At 43.7% G+C, this 16,682-nt stretch overlaps 1 protein-coding gene across 5 annotated transcripts in view; it reads right to left on the reverse strand.

The window, feature by feature from the left end:
• Positions 1–867: 867 nt before the first annotated feature.
• Positions 868–16,682, reverse strand: part of LOC127750490 (uncharacterized) — a 61,190-nt gene continuing 45,375 nt past the window's right edge. For 2 of the 5 annotated variants that reach the window (XM_052272287.1, XM_052272286.1), the window contains exons 2-4: positions 15,529–15,622; positions 1,421–1,582; positions 868–1,296 (exon numbers count right to left, since the gene is read on the reverse strand). In XM_052272287.1, coding sequence (XP_052128247.1) covers positions 1,144–1,296; positions 1,421–1,582; positions 15,529–15,606 — 393 coding nt within the window. In that variant the 5' untranslated portion in view covers positions 15,607–15,622 and the 3' untranslated portion in view covers positions 868–1,143. Of the gene's footprint in view, positions 1,297–1,420; positions 1,583–3,313; positions 3,418–3,641; positions 3,716–15,528; positions 15,623–16,682 lie in introns of those variants that run through there. The other 3 variants (XM_052272285.1, XM_052272288.1, XR_008011711.1) reach the window with 3 other exon arrangements.

The raw sequence follows: 16,682 nt of genomic DNA on the forward strand, positions 1-16,682 counted from the left end.
TGTGTCATAAAAAGACAGATCGAGTTCGAAGAAGAGCATTCTAGCTCGAAAATTGGATTTAAAAAGGAACAAAAACCACAGGTCCCCAAAATGAAGTTTTTTAAAAATGTTGTTTTACTGTTTTCTTAGGGGTACATCATCAAAGTAGAGCCCTCCGGGCGAAAATTTCGTCCATTTGACTCTATCTTTAACCGTTTTGGCACCAGAGGGGGTTTTCTACACGAAAATGACCGCAAAACATTTCTATGTTTTTTCTCAGATATTTGTTAGTCTCCGGTAGGGTAACTCGTAAAAATAAAACCCCGAAGAAAAAAATTTGTGACTTTGGGGGCCGAGTGCCTACTCACGACTTTGGCCCGACTCGGGTGTCAGCACGCAGGCCTAGGTAGATGTATGCCAGGCGCGTCGCAGCGTAACAGTGTTTCGTGAGATATCGCGAAGCCTGTTACGCGAGACGTGGTCTGGCGGACATCTACCTAGTCTATTATAACTACCACGTTCATTTTTAAATAACAATAATCTGTCAACATTTTTAATGAATATGATTGTTAGATATTAGAAGTTTCATTTCCCTAATTTTTGAGCAATGTGAGCTTGTCAAATTTGGGGGCCAGAAGGCCCTTGTTCAGTATACTCTTCTATTAACTCGTCTCCAGTGTCAGCGCCGCAGGCCTGGCTATATGTGCGCCAGGCGCGTCGCAGCGTGACAGTGTTTCGTGAGATATCGCGAAGCCTGTTACGCGAGACGTGGGGTCTGGCGTACATATAGCTAGTCAGTATTTTAAGGGGCCATTAGAGAAATTTGATATTTCTTTGCGTTGTGTAATAGTTCTGGGGATATCGCCATTTTATGGTTTTCTTGCAGTTTTTGTGGGGTTTTGGGCAAACTTTTGGTTTTTATTTTATGACGGCCTTCCCAGGGCTTCTGCAGATTGGCTGCAGGGCCGATTAACGCCACCGGCAGTCCAAGCAGGCCCGGCCTCTGCTGAATTGAGTTGCCGGCGGAGCGAAGTGAAGCTGGCCACTTCGTTTGGCGGAGGGGCGGGCTGGCTAGTTCTTCGGACCAACGGCCAACCGATATTTTGGGTTGTGACTGTTTGGATCCGGTGTTTAGACAACTCGCCGTACGGCTACTCGTCAGTTTTATTTCGGAATGAGATCCATCTCGACATAAGCGCATGCCATGCATCCTTTCCGCCAAGGCAAACCGTTAGTAAAAAGACATCGGTATTTGCCGTATGGCATCTTCGGGAACAGGGCCATACGCGGGTCCTGATTGGCAACGTAATATGTTCCCTGGAAACAGACACAAAATGTATACGTGAAATATGTGTATTTGAACGTGTTTTATTTTGTGTGTGAAAATAAAGTAACATATATCTTATTGTAAGTCTTATCTTGTCTCTGTTGTTAATCTTACTCTGGGGATAAGGCAACCACCGGACGCATCCTGTTTGAACACTTTCGCGAAGGCCTCTCCCCTGTTCAGCTTCATCATAGAACAAGCTTTTGATGGATAGTTCAAAACGAGAGCGTTGGGCTTCCATTCATTGTTTGACCAGATGTCGTAGACAGTCCGTTGCTGGAAAGATAAAACATAATTCAGAAAATCAGAGTATCTGTGGGGTTACGTACGCTGGCTGGACAGAGTAAGAAACCCTGCACTGAATAATTTGCCTAGTAACAACGTAAATTTCATTGGCTGAGCTATTAGTGAAGACCATTGGGTGATTTACGGGCCATTTACGTTTCGCGGCCCGTTACGTAAATATGTGATATGGTTCTTTACGGGTTTTATACCACCTACATACCGAAAAGCACAACATTAATTAGTGTAATGCTGAAAGCCTCAAAATACTGCAACAGTGGGAGTGGGTTACTAGAGCAGTTGAAAAGGTCGATATGTGAACTCCAGTGCCTAAATCCATTCATTCGATTTCGGGGCAAGTTTATGGGAATATCTGTCCCAGGCGCCTTCGATTTCTGGAGTGACATATTCATAGAACTCTAGGAAGAAATTTCGATTTGGAAAAAACTTTACTATATTTAGTCAGGAAACGATCAAATTCGTTGTCACTAACTTTCTCGAAAATTAGCGGAGTTCACAATGTTTACTCTGACGTCGAACTTGGGCAGAGGTGGTGTAACATTTCTATGCACAGAGTACTCACTAGGGTAGTCACAGCCCTGTCGGTGGGTCCGCGGGCTTTGACTACCCTGCTTGACGGGTTTAAGAACTTCGTCCACGTGTGAGCCAATATGTGTCAAGGAGGAGACAGTTCAGGAAGCATTACTGTTTTTCTTCGGGTCCGGTTTAAACTAAGTGAAATACCCTATTCTTCATCAATAGGGTGTTGCAGAAAAGAACAAACTCACTGATTTATCTGTTTCCGCCGAGTGAGTATCGTGGTAGTTTGGCCCGATTCTATCCTATGAAATATGGAGGGGCGCTCGAAACTCATTTCACAGTTTCTTACACCCGAAAGGCCGTAGAGGCCCGTGATTAGCTCACCGATCAAAGTTACTACGGAAACAGATACTTGCCTTTGCTATTTTTGACTTCCGTTTAGGATAGCCTGGAACACGCTATCGGGTTTTTCACCCAACTTAAACTGGAATGAAGAACAGTACAGCTTCCTGAACTGTTTCATCCCTGACGTTCGTTGGGTGACGCGAACGAAGTTCGTGGACCTGCCACAAGATCTACAATTGCTCTAGTGACGGATCCGAGAACTTCGTTCACGTCAGCTTATGAGCGTCGAGCGTCAGGGAGGAAACAGTTCAGGAAGCAATGCTGTTCTTCTGTGGATTCGGTTTAAACTTACAAGGGAACCTTTTCAGGTGTAAATCTCCGATTTCGTTGAAACTTGGAAAATTTGAGAGTTATTTATGTAGAAATCGGATGGCACTTGAAATTTTTCCTAAACCTGACATTTAGTTTTCCCCTATATAAGGTAGGAGTAAGGTGTTAGAGAAAAAATATTTTTTGAAAAATGTAAAGCAGTGTTGTAAGGGGTAACTCGTCAACGTAGTGCCCTTTGGGCCATAATTTTGTCCGTTTTGCTCTATTTTGAACCGTTAAAGCGATAGAAGGATATTTGGATCAAAAAACAGTGTCAGGCTTAAGTAAACTCATAGTAAATGTTAAGTTTAGGAAAAATTTCAAGTGCCATCCGACTTCTATTATAAAAACCTTTAAATTTTCCGAGTACCAAAGAAATCGGGGATTTACACCTGAAAAGGTTCCCTTGTTAGTGAAATACCTTATTGGAGGGTCTTTTGTCCGTTTCATGTTAAGGTCATAGTTTCTTACCCAATATGAGTCGTTAAATGGTTCACTATATGTAATATTTGTTGACGATTTCTGCACTTCATCTCTCTTGTAGGGATTAAAATGCGTGAATGTCATCTCAAAATGAGTACACTCTAAATGGGGAGGGACAATTTTTGTACCTTAGTTAGATGTGTCTTTGAGCACATCTTCATCAGATACAAATTTGTCTGTACAGAGGTACAAAGTGTACCTAGGCTAGGTACAAATGTTATATTTTGTATGTGACTTGGATGCAAATTTGCATTTGGTTTAGATGTGCTCAAAGACACATCCAGCCTACGTACAAAAATTGTCCCTCGCCATTTAGTGTGTACTTCCGTCATATCCATGTTCTCCGATGACACATTTTTCGAACCGCCTAAGGATAGTGATGTATGGCCCCTAAAGCAAAAAACAAAGAAACAATACATACTTCTTTTGAAAACAAAGTCAAGGCAGCATGTGTGACAGATCTGCTAATCTAACCGAATCGAACTGTTTAGGGGAGAGTGGGGCACATTGGTCCATGAGAGCACACTGGTCCACCATCAAGTTTCATGAGGATAGAGCAATCGCAGTGACCTGAATCAAACTATAATAGAAGTCATTACCACCCTTACTGATTCTCTGAAAGGTACGACAAAGGTCATTGGCAACCATTGAACTGGCGAGGGGTTAAATATTTTTTGACCTGAAAATCAGGTAAAAGTAAAACGTGTTTACTCCTTACTAGCCCATTTAGACCTACAAATCACGAATTTTCGGTTGTAAACCAAGTTTTATGGAAAAGCCTACTCTTAAAACTGCAGATTGCACCCAGTGTCCAATTGATTAGGACAATCCAGTTATCTTTAAGAGTCATTAATTAAATTTGCTACCCATGGGGCAGTTTGAGCCGTCCTGCAACCAAATTATTTACTCTTTAGAAATTATCTTGTTTCCACTTGGTATGTTCTTCTAAGAAAAACACGTAATGGTGTTCGGGATAAAGCTAGGGTTGTATTCGGCATATTTTTTTTTATCTACTTAATGTGTCCCATGCATGTCGGCCCAATGTGCCCCGGGCAGATTGGTCCCCCGGCATGTCCACGGTAAATACGTCCACAACAGTTTGGACGTAAATGAAGCGCTTTGCAAAAATATGTCCAGTGATTTGGACGTATATTAACGCCTGCGATTGTTACGTCCACAGTGTGGATGTACTTACGATCCGTGTAAGGCTGGGAAAAATAACTCCACAAAATCTGGCGCTTATTGTCGCCTCTCTGATTTACACATCCTCAAGAATGACAAAAGGAACCAAAGAGTAAACGCATGCCTGTATGTCTGTTTCTCCTCTGCATTGATAAACTAAGTTATCAACTGTTCAACACTTTTGAAGTGTGCAACACAGTTGTTCTGCTCTTGCAAGTGTAGCGCGCGACATGAGCGGCAATATGCACTGAGCCTAAACCGGGAATGTACCCCACGGTAACTCTTTGAAAATCTTTATCAAGGGTAGGAGAATGTCCTACGCTTAGAGCGTAGTCCTAGAGTTTCTGAGTAGGACCAGCTTGATCTACATTTGGATGTGTAGGACTTTGGCCCCACTCTTGCACCTGTCGTACTGTTCGATTTTCAGAGTGATCACTCTCGAGCAGAACGTCATCCGTGTGGATGTAAATGAGAAAAGACAAATGACAACAGATTTTGTGGAGCTATTTTCACCAGCCTCACACGGCTCGTAAGTACATCCACACTGTAGACGTAACAAACGCATCTGTTAATTTACGTCCAAATCATTGGATGTGAACTAAGGTGGAGTGAAAATCTGGGATCCAAAAAACGATCGCGGAAAATTGTACTTCAAGATATGCCAAGAAAAGGTGCAAGGTCCGTTTTGGCCTATTGGTGGCCCCTCGACCCTCGGGAAGGGCCTAAAATTAGGTCTACAAGCCAAAATCACCCTTTTTTGGCCTCCAGCGGACCTCCTAGGCATTTCCCAGGAAACGGCTATCTCGTAAAAGTTGCGGAATATATCTGGGAACATACCCTAGAAGTCGCTACGCTGTGTGACAACGTCTTTGGCTTAGCTTTTTGACATTTATGTCGAAAAACGGCTATTTTTTGCCCAAAAACGCGTTTTTCGGCCATATTTTTAAAACTAGCGCTCCCACAGAAATTTCGTGAGGATGAAATCGTCTCGTCTCGTCAAAATGCATCCAACACTACTATGGCCGATGCCAGAAGTGGAGTCGTTCGACCGGGAGCATCGGAAGTGTCTCCAAATACAAAGGTTTTTGAGGCAAAAATGGCTAGGAAAGTCGTCTTTAAATGGCCAGACAGGGAATGTGACGTTTTTTGGACACGAGATGTGCCTCGACTGAAACGGAATGTATCCAAAGGAAACGGCATACGATAAAATAATAAAAAGACAAATTGAAAATTCAATTTTTTTTATTGAGGAACGTTTGTAATACATTACAATACAAACAAAAATGATAAAATCAAATAAAAAAATGTACTTATTTCTCTTCTCTGCCGAATCTTCTATTGGTCCTGTTCCTGCTTTTGGCGCTCTCCTGAAAGATCAAAGTATAAATAAGCTGGCGTCATTCATTGTTCAAGTTCTTAAAAAATAATAAGAAATCTTTTTTTGTGTCGAGATTAGGAAGGGTCTTTCTGCTCTCTGATCGGCACTCGATGAAGCCTTCTCGTGAACGTTCACCGCAGACAGAAGATGACGCCTCCGTGACTATCTTAACGCCCCTCTCGACTGCCTGTGTATGACAAGGGAGTTTGTGTACGCTTGTTTTAGAATTTGTCAGAGCTATTTCATTTATTTCATCATTAGAAAAATGGCGTAACACAGGAGGTTCAGAGCACGTTTTCGGCCATGTAATCATACTCCTATACGATGTTGCATTGAAATTAATTGTGGGTACTCGGAACCGTCGTAGCTTACCTGGAAAAAAAGCAATTTTATTAGTAATGGACAAAAACAGTATTGGGCATGAAAGCAAGCGCTGTTTTACGTTTAACATACCTGAAGCACTTTGCTGGTGGTTCCTTGCTCCTATTATAATTGATGCCGCCTCCAGTCGGATCTCCTTCAGATCATCAAAAAGCATGGCCAGTAGAATGTTCTCGTGGTGAGCAAAGTAGGCGTTTGTTTGAATGACTTTGTCGATGACTCCGATTAAGGGACGAGGGAGGTACCTGTTAAAACAAAACCAGAACAGAAAAATTAGACCAATATTCAGACTAATAAGGCAAATTTCACTTTTTAGATTTAGACTTTTTAATTTGAAGGAACGCATACAAACCTCGATCTCTGAATTGCTTGAAATATGTGCCGTGCGCCCTCAGTACACGAAGGCCTCCGCTTTATCTGAAACCATTGAGGGACGTAAACCCGCATAACGAATGTTGCTAAAGTTTTTAAATTTTCTCCTGGAACCTCCGTTGCCACGTACAATCGTAAAATGCGGCATGCAAGTGTTAGCCATCTGGCATGGTTTAGAGGACCAGGCTTTAATTCAGATAAATCAGGAGGGACATTTCCAGTGGTTACTGCATGAGCCATCCTAAGCAAATAACACTGGTCGGTGCTTAAGTCTGGAGTGCTGTAAATAAGAAAAAATGTTAGTTTTAGATATTAGCTTTTTAAGGTTTATATCGAGTTATAGCAAATCTGAATTCACTTACCTTAGAGGAGGGAGTTCGACCGAAATAAAATCGAAATCTACGACTGGAAGGAGATGGCAATCAGGCAGGAGTTGGCCGATAGTACCCTTGTAGGCTCTTGGACCATTCGTCGGCCCGTCGACATGTTCCATAATGTGTTTCATTAGTAATTCATTAAAATGAAGAAGACAAATGAACCATTGTAATGGCTTTTGAAGCTTTACCTCAAGTAGACGTATAACTCCTCCTTTGTGCCCCGTGTTTACGGACGTGCCATCACACCCAATACTTGACGTCTTTTCCAAGCTAATATTTTTCGATTGCAAATGGTCAAGAATGCTGTTGGAAACCGATGCAGCGTGGCCTAAAAAAGCAAAATAGGGTACAAATGTATTAGCATGTTTTCAAGGAGAAGTCAACAAAATTTAAATTTTACGTAGAATTTTCCATAAAAAGTACTCACCAGAAATGGGTGTCGAGTGACCTAGAAACCTAGAATCTGGCTCAGCAATAATAGTTATGTGCTCTTCTTTTATTTTCATTCGTCGCCATCTCCCCATTGCATTTTTCTCAAACTTCATGGTTAGATCTTTCCTCCCATCGAAGTAAAGAGATTCCGGCTCTGTTACTCTGTTTTTCTCGAGCAATGTCTTACGAGCCTTCTCACGTTCGCGGCGGACCTTACTCCTGTCGATGATATTGGAGACATCATGCTCTCGGATTAGACCAACATCGACTAGCAGTGCAGAGGCCAGAGCAGCGGCTGCGCGATCGGGAATGCCAAACCTGAGGACAGATCAATCAGCATTGATATTAGCACATAGTATACCTTCTGTAAGCAAAATTATAACAATTTTCAAATTAAATACCTGTCGCAAACGGTGGCAAAATGGAAAAGATCTAGACGATTCTGCTCAACTTCGGCGTTCTCTGGAATTACATACGTTGGATCCTGTTGATCATGGTTGTTCTCTTGGGCTTCATCGTAATCCATATTCATATCCGAAGATGACCCTGAGAAAAATCATAAAAGTATTAGTGTATAGACACACAAATGATTAAAGAATAACTCATAAACTAAAAACCATGTCTTACCTTGATTCTCCGCAGTTTCAGTATTTGTTTTGCAGTGTCGTGGAGTATACTGCTTGCAGTCACACTTGGGCTTCTTGCACTTGCAAACCTGAATATCAAATATATTGTTACAATCATCTAAAAACCCTTTTAAAGAGCTGTCATATTTTTTTGGCTTTTGATTTCTCCTGTGCAACTTAATAATATTCGCATACTCATTCAAGCTTTTTTCTAGTAATCTTGTGATTTGTCTTTCACTTAGTAGGTCACAGTTTGGGTATTTGAGATTCCAGATCGAAAGTATCTTCGGGGTAATCAATTTCATGAGGGTGCTTCGCTGTGGTTCCATCTTGTTTTTACACTTAAGGTCATTAAGAGTAAATTGATAGCAACGCAATACTTGCCCCATCGTAGGTGGGTCAGCATCTGGAAGAAGATCCACTGGAAGGCCTAAAATTGGACAAAGATCTTTCTGACCCGTACGGGGTGCTGCTGCTGACTTAGCCATTGCAGCAAATCAATATTTAAAACCTTTTAACTAAAGCAAATCTGTTGAGTCAATACAGATTAATAATCCTCGGGTACCCTTGACCCTCCACAGAAAATCTTAATTCAATTTCCTGTGAGAAATAAAAAATAAAGAATCCACGAAAAAAAAGAAAGAAAAAGAAAGGGAACCGGCTTTAAGAAAAGCCTTTTTAATGGTTAGTTCTGAAAAGAACTGTTTGGAAGTGCAGAAGATGCCCTTTTGCAGAGAAAACTCGACACTAAATTCGCCCGCAGCTGATGATCACACGCTATCGCAGGCTATAACGCAGGCTATATCGCAGGCTATATCGCACGCACTATCGGAACTAACAATTCGCTGATGAAATCAATGAGTCACACACACTGTGAAAAATAGTAGGAAGGTTTACAGGAAAATTTTCCTTAAATTACAATTTGTGTCCAGTGCAGGCGATTCAAATTCAAATAGCTCAACTCCTTCTTGTGAAACACACAGACATACGAAAAAAAATACCAGCGGTTATCCGTACGCCTGAAAAATAAAGGAAACACGTTGACTTAAAAATAAAAAAAAACACTTCATTACTACGAGAGAACAATATTTACCTACCTTCTTTAAAGAGTGCAGGGTTGACACACAAAATACCTCCAATCCATTTTGTCTGACGGCAACCGCCAGAGAAGACTTAGTTTTGATATCGGAAATACTTGTTTTGTGAACTCTCCTACTTAAGATATTTATATGCAGCACTTGGTTTCAATGAAGCACTTGTGGTAACCAAAGAACGCCACATACTTTGTCTGGCCATTTAAAGACGACTTTCCTAGCCATTTTTGCCTCAAAAACCTTTGTATTTGGAGACACTTCCGATGCTCCCGGTCGAACGACTCCACTTCTGGCATCGGCCATAGTAGTGTTGGATGCATTTTGACGAGACGAGACGATTTCATCCTCACGAAATTTCTGTGGGAGCGCTAGTTTTAAAAATATGGCTGAAAAACGCGTTTTTGGGCAAAAAATAGCCGTTTTTCGACATAAATGTCAAAAAGCTAAGCCAAAGACGTTGTCACACAGCGTAGCGACTTCTAGGGTATGTTCCCAGATATATTCCGCAACTTTTACGAGATAGCCGTTTCCTGGGAAATGCCTAGGAGGTCCGCTGGAGGCCAAAAAAGGGTGATTTTGGCTTGTAGACCTAACTTTAGGCCCTTCCCGAGGGTCGAGGGGCCACCAATAGGCCAAAACGGACCTTGCACCTTTTCTTGGCATATCTTGAAGTACAATTTTCCGCGATCGTTTTTTGGATCCCAGATTTTCACTCCACCTTAATGTGAACCTGTGGACGTGTTTTCACATTCTGTGGACGGATTTACTGTGGACGTGTCGGTCCCGCCCCACACGAGCACGAGCACGAGCCCCACACGTAAATTAACAGATGCGTTTGTTACGTCCACAGTGTGGACGTACTTACGAGCCGTGTGATTCTGGTGAAATTAGCTCCACAAAATCTGTTGCCATTTGTCTCCTTTCATTTACATCCACGCGGATGACGTTCTGCCCTCACTGTCCTCACTGTCACCCTCACTGTCAAAAGTCCTACACACACACACCCCTAAGTGTGGGTTAAGCTTGTACCACTCTGAAAACTCTAGAAATACGCTCTATGCGCAGGACATTCCCACCCTTGTTCGAGTTGTTAGATTTTCATAGAGTTAGCGCGGGCGTCCTACGTTGGTGGTAACTGCATTGCCGCTCATGTCCCACTCTACACAGTCTCGGCCGAGACAATGGTAAATTTTCATTCCCTGATAAACCAAAATTATTCAACTCTTTAACACTTGCAAGGGCACAGGCACAACAACTCTGTTGCACACTTACAAGTGTTGAACAGTTGATCACTTAGTTTATCAGTATAGAGGGGAAACAGGCATACGGGCATGCGTTTATTCTTTGCTTCTTTGGATCATTTCTGAGGATGTAAATCACAGCGGCGACAATTATCGCCAGATTTTGTGGAGGTATTTCCACCAACCCCACACGGACCTTAAGTACATCCACATTGTGGACGTAATAATCGCAGACGTTACTTTACGTCCAAATCATTGGACGTATTTTCGCAAAGCGCTTCATTTACGTCCAAACTGCTGTGGACGTATTTACCGTGGACATGTCGGGTTGCCCCCAACTGAAATGAGTCCAGTTTTAAACTTCAAACTTAACGGTGCAGCAACACCCCAGACCCACCCTTCGTCAGCTGGACCTTAACCCGCGAGTAGTTTTTCTGTCATGTTTTTCACAGTAGTACTGTGAAGTTTCACGGTTCAAACTCCAATATTTTGTTTTGGCGGTCAAAAGTGCTATTAGCTGAGCGATTAGCGAAGACAAGTATTCCACTGACCCAGAAAGTATTATTCTGTATGTTTGTCTGTCTGTTTCTTTGTTTGGTTGTAAGCACGATAATAGCAGATGCGCAATAAAACATTCCGGCAAGGCTGAAATGCAGAAGAATGCGGGGAAGAAGAAAACGGAAATCGCTAAGCTTTAGCATCTCTAAATTTGCAAAACACCCAGGTCAACCACTCGCGGCATCTTTTTAGACAGTCCCTTGTGGTCTGTCTCTACCCGAAGGTAAACGTTTCCCGTTTTGATAAATATTGCCGGTTATCGTTATCCAGTTTTGATAAAGATTGCCGATTGACGTTCCAGTTCCAGTTTTGATAAGCCGATTGACGTTGATAAAGATTTCTCTTGCTATAATATGAGGCTGTGGGGGAAGGCTTTCCGTCCCGGCCGTCCGTGCCACGGCCGTCCGTGCCAAGCCCGGTGGCAGTCCCCTGTCATCGCTCTGGTTGTGTTATAAACATAGCGCCCTTATCCCTTGCTTCGCGCCAGGCCATGGTGGGCCACCCAACCCCCACTTGAGTCTCGCAGCGCTGCTCCTCGCTCCCCACGCCCCAACCCCTGCCCTCTTAGAGCTCATTCGGCACCGCGCGCCACATGGCCCGTCCACTTGAGAAGTGGTCTCCAGTCTGATCAAATTTTAAATTTGAACCAGAACGCTCTGAAATATGAACGTGCTTGTTTTCGCGCACGCAGAAATTACGAATTCAGCAAAATTTGAATGGTGATTCTAGCATAATTTGCTGATTTTTGTTGTTTTTGATTTTAACCACAGCTTTCTGAAACATGATAAAGCGCTCCTGGGTAAGGTGAAAGTATCCCGTCTTGATAAAGGTTGCCGTTGCCGATATTGCCGATGAACGTTTAAGTTTTGATAAGCAGATTTTCAGTCTTATTTTGATGCCTTATTGAATTTAAAGATACGAGCCTTAGCGTCTGTATTTTGAATTTGCTTTTGGAGCTGGACTGTCTCGTTACCGGCCGGCAGGCCAGTTTTTAAAGTTACTAGCAATTTTGTTGACGAAAGGTTGGGGTGAAAAAACTGGAATACAAATAGATACAACTTATCCCTGTTATATTACCTCGACAGCAAGGTCCCTTTTTTTTCTTCCTCCAGTAACCAAGCCCCTCTGTTAAGGAGGCGGTTGGGGCTACGGCTCATGTTAGCAACCTGCAGCATCGTTCTCCACAGCTCACTGAGGTCGGCATATAATTTGATAATAGGACTGAAAAGGACTGCATCGCCCATTTGGAGACGAAGATGAGCATGTTCCTAGAGAGTGCGCGCACCAGCGCCAGCGGCAAAATAAGCGACCGTTTATGCTCTTAATACACAAATTAACGTTGAGAAGTCATGCATTTTCGGTTGAACGAATGTCTTGAGAATAGTTTGGTGCAATGCTGGATATGTTTAGCACAGTCGTCCCTGCAGTTCGCGCCCTTTGCTGACGCTGCTAGTTCGTTGACAACAGCAGAGCCAAAAACTGCAGGGAACTCTGCTTTGATGGTGGAGGCCCTCTTCGGACCAGCAGAGTCGCGCAGCAGGCTGTTGAAGTTCTTTATGCAGTCCGTGTTGACGTTGCCACAGCACAGATAGGCCCTGCCCTCCCTCTGCAGGTCCTCCCACAAGTAGGCCATGGAGCTGAGCGTTGTGAGGAATTGTTTGGGAAATGCCAGGTTTTGCGAGCCCACAAAATTATAGTGCTGGGTGATGTGATGGCACACTTGAATTGTCCTGGGGCTGGATCGGCAACGTGAACAGTGCCATTTAAGGAGTCCTAAAGGTCGCTTACCCTTTCGCAGAACTTAAGGGTGGCGATGGCTTCTATTGGCTCCTCAAAAGCATGCAACAGGGCCAGATGCCGGTGGCGACCTTCTTACTCAGCAGCTGTTTGGCCTGTGCAACAACACGTTCATCGTGCCATATAGTGACTGGGGCTCAGGTACTTCAAAGTCACTCTAGGGGCTAGTCTTGGGTGCAACTCGATGTCCAACCTTATGAAGGCTTTGATGTAGTCACGTTGCACCCAAGATCAGCCCTCGCCTTCCGGAACGACCAGGTCATACTTGATGATGGCGTTCCGGAGGCACTTCAAGAGGTACGGCACATCGGAGATGAAGTAGCTCTTCTTGCCGTAGACGAAGAACCACGGGTCTTCTTCGGTTGCGCCGAGAGGCTGTACCGCCGTGTCATTCATCGCCAGGCCGTCCGTCACGATGCACCGCACCCTGAGCCCCAGGGAAATAACGGCCTCCATGGTGGTCTTGAAGAGGTCCCGGAAGTGGACTCCCGTCAACTTCTTGTTCGTGGGCTGGAACGCCTGCTTCAAGGGTTGCTTCAAGCCGTCATAGATGCCACGTACCATCCTAATCATGACCTCGGCATCGTACGACTGTTGCCGGTGGTGCGGTCGTGGGATGATAGCCCCCTCACCACGGCCGTCGGCCGTCTCATCGAAGATGATGACATCTTTGGCGCTGTCGGGCATCGCCGCCACTCTCTTCCCAAGAGCGTCCAAGATGGTGGGGTTGTGCCCTGGCTTCAGGTATAGTGGCTGCGTGAGCGTGCGCAGCGCAGGGTCTTCTTGGTCGGCTTTAGACAGGGGAGGGCGTTGTAGCCGGCTCTGCTTCGGTTCTGGTGCCCCAGGCACGCGGCCTTGCCAGCATCCATATACTGGCTTCTCATGCTGTGCCGCTTATAGTTTTTTACCTGGCACTCCACCATGGCGAAGGGAGCGGGAGTGATCCTCAACGTGCGGAAGTCCAAGGCGCCGTCCTCCCGGTTCCGCTTCTTACACACGTTAAGCTCTTCGGTCTTCCTCGCCAGCTTCTCTCGCAGGTCTATTTTCTCTCTTCTCTTGTTCAGTCGAGGACGGCCTGCTGCATGAGATGGGTCCGCATCATGCCGGGCACACGCGGCAGAGTGTGGAACTTCCTGCGGCCTGTCGAGAACTTCTAAAAGACTTCTAAGAGTAAGACTGTTAAGATAATAAATTTACCTGTTGGCATAGTTTGAAATGACTCTGAACGTCAAATACAAGGAGAAAACAAAATGTATCAGACTAAGAGTTTTTAGCATGGAAGCGAACACATTTCGTTAATGATGTGTGCCACCATAAAATAGGCCCAATGGCTCTACTAAGACTCATAAACAAATATATATATATGTATTTTTTTTATTTTTTTTAGGGGAGGGACGCATTGTGGTAAAAAAAACTGCCTTTAGTGCCCAAACGGTGGAAGATGGAGCCAAACAAAAAACAAAAACACTTTCGCCCCAAGGATTCTAGATTAATGAGTTACTCCAAAGGATGCCATTTTAAAGAGATAATACAATCATTTCGTTTTGTGGCCATTTCTATTCGAGAGACTCCCTTTAGCGCCTAAACAGTGAGAGATAGAGCCGAACGGACGAAATTTCAGTCCATGGGATTCTACTTTCGTGATTTACTTTTCCGAAGGATATATCAAATACCGACAAATTTTTTTCCAGACTGTTACATACCGAAACTCATTATAGACTAAAAACGTATAATTTCGAAAAATACAAATTTCTACTTTTGTACAAACATTAGGTCGTATTAGGTGCCATTCTTACTCAAAACAAACGGGGTATGGGAAGATCGGGAATTTACACTTGCCCCTTGTTAGGATTGGCTATATATTCATTTTAAATGCGTTCTAGCAACACCCCCCCCCTTTTTTTTGAAACAGCCTAACAGACACAGAACTTTTCGAATATCACTGGAGTAATAGGCCTCGCTGTCGCTCAGCCAACATGTAGACGAGAATCATAGGAATAAACCAATCTGGGACGGTTCAAAAGTTATCAACCGCCTCCTCGTGTTATACTGGCAAACTGAAAAATTCTGCCGTACGGTCGTAGAGTATCTCGATGAGAAAACAATGGATTTTTGCTTAGATAGACGTGTAGTTTGGCCATGTCATATTTGAGTATGTCGCTTCTGGTCGACCCGCACATCATCGGGTCCGTTTTGACGAGAGGAAAAGAAAAACTGGGATGTTTTCGGTGCCAGGAAGTGCTTTTCTGCACTACTTAGAATTAATTCTTCTGGACGTTTTTTATGTGAGACCGAGGGGTGCCTAGCTCCATAAAAATGTGTACACCGGATTACCAAATTGTAAAGATTCCCAATGATTACCAAAGATTACCTGTATACTAGGTATGATCCACCTGCATTCTAAATCGAAACGGCAATTTTTCGTTCCGAGAAGGATGAATTTTTGTGCAATTTTTTGGTAGTTCCTAATTCCTTATCATGCAAATTACAAATTTGCTTTCTATGATTGGCCAAATCGTGATTTTGTCCATGGGAGGGATGCAAAGTTCCCATATTAAACATGCGCGTTGGTATTTAGGCAAGATGTGCACTAAAATTCATGTCTAAATCAACAAATTTGTCCTTTTAAAGGACCCTCACGAGTGTAAGAATTACCAGTGATTACCACTGATTACCAAGTCTGTGTACACCTGATTACCACAGTTGGGCACCCGAGACTTATTTGTCAGACGTCGTTACGATATGGAAAAGTCCTTTCAACTTACAATATAGGAGTTAATCCATCTGGCTTCAACAACGGTAAAAGCCACCGGAAGAGTGAACAGGATTACGGGAGAGATCATCACTCAGCCTGCAAATCTGCAAGGACAATTAACAAGCAACATTACTGCAAAATACTTACAAAGAATATAGGTGCGCATTGCGAACGATTTTTTTTGCAAATTCCACAGATTTTAAAGCAGTACTGTTATGAAGGTTACGTATTTAAAGTCACAACAGAAGTAAAATGTAACCATCATTTTCTGCGAATTCATAGAGTTAGTAAAATTCAAGGACTGTTGTCGCCTTTTCCAAATTTTGCTAGGGTTCACTCCACCAGGAAAAAAATCCTATGGGTCGTACAAAGTTGAAAATTGAACAATTTCGAATTAGGCTGGCCTATTCTTTTAAGTGGAAAACGTGCGCAACATCTCCTCAAGATTTACGCCTGGGACCCCCTACCGAAGATAGAGATAAGCGGACAGGCAAGTTCAAATTCGAACTCTGCAAAATTCTTACAAAGAATTTTCAAGCATTGTAAGGAAGTTTGCATTGCAAACTATTTTCTTTGCCAGCTCTCTCTGGCCCAGGGAGCAAGAACTCCGACTCCCATTCCGGGGGCCAGGGTTCGGTACCAGGCCGGGCCGGCGGCTGCCTGGTCGTGTCGAATGTTTTCATTTTCATCTCGTACAGAGGACTGAAGATTGTCTGAGAGCGTAAGTCGATCCTCAGACAAACGGCAGTCAATCCTCAGTCGAACTGGGCTGAGGATGGGCTGAGGATAGACTGCGGTTTGTCTGTGGTTTGTCTGCCGTTTGTCAGCCGTTTGACAGAGAAAATTGTCTGCCGTTTGACTACGGTTTGGCTACCGATAGACTGCCGATTGTCTGCCGATGAGCTGCCGTTTAACTGCCTGTTACTCACTAAAAAGTTCCGAGCCGATTTCAGTGCGAAAATCGCACTTCACGAGTGCGAAAGCTCCAAATCGCACCAGACGGTGCGAAAAGTACTCTTTCGCTCTTCTGAGTGCGGAAGTTGATCATCAAGTGCGAAGTCACGGAGCGGTCGCACTTGTAGGTGCGAAAATTTTTTACTCGCACGAGGTGCGAAATCTCTTGCTCCTCATTGGTCCAACTACCCGTGATAAAACGGTCCTGTG

This window comes from Frankliniella occidentalis, unplaced genomic scaffold (assembly GCF_000697945.3).
Source record: "Frankliniella occidentalis isolate FOCC.00 unplaced genomic scaffold, Focc_3.1 Scaffold197, whole genome shotgun sequence".
In the NCBI taxonomy this organism is placed as follows: Eukaryota; Metazoa; Arthropoda; class Insecta; order Thysanoptera; family Thripidae; genus Frankliniella; species Frankliniella occidentalis.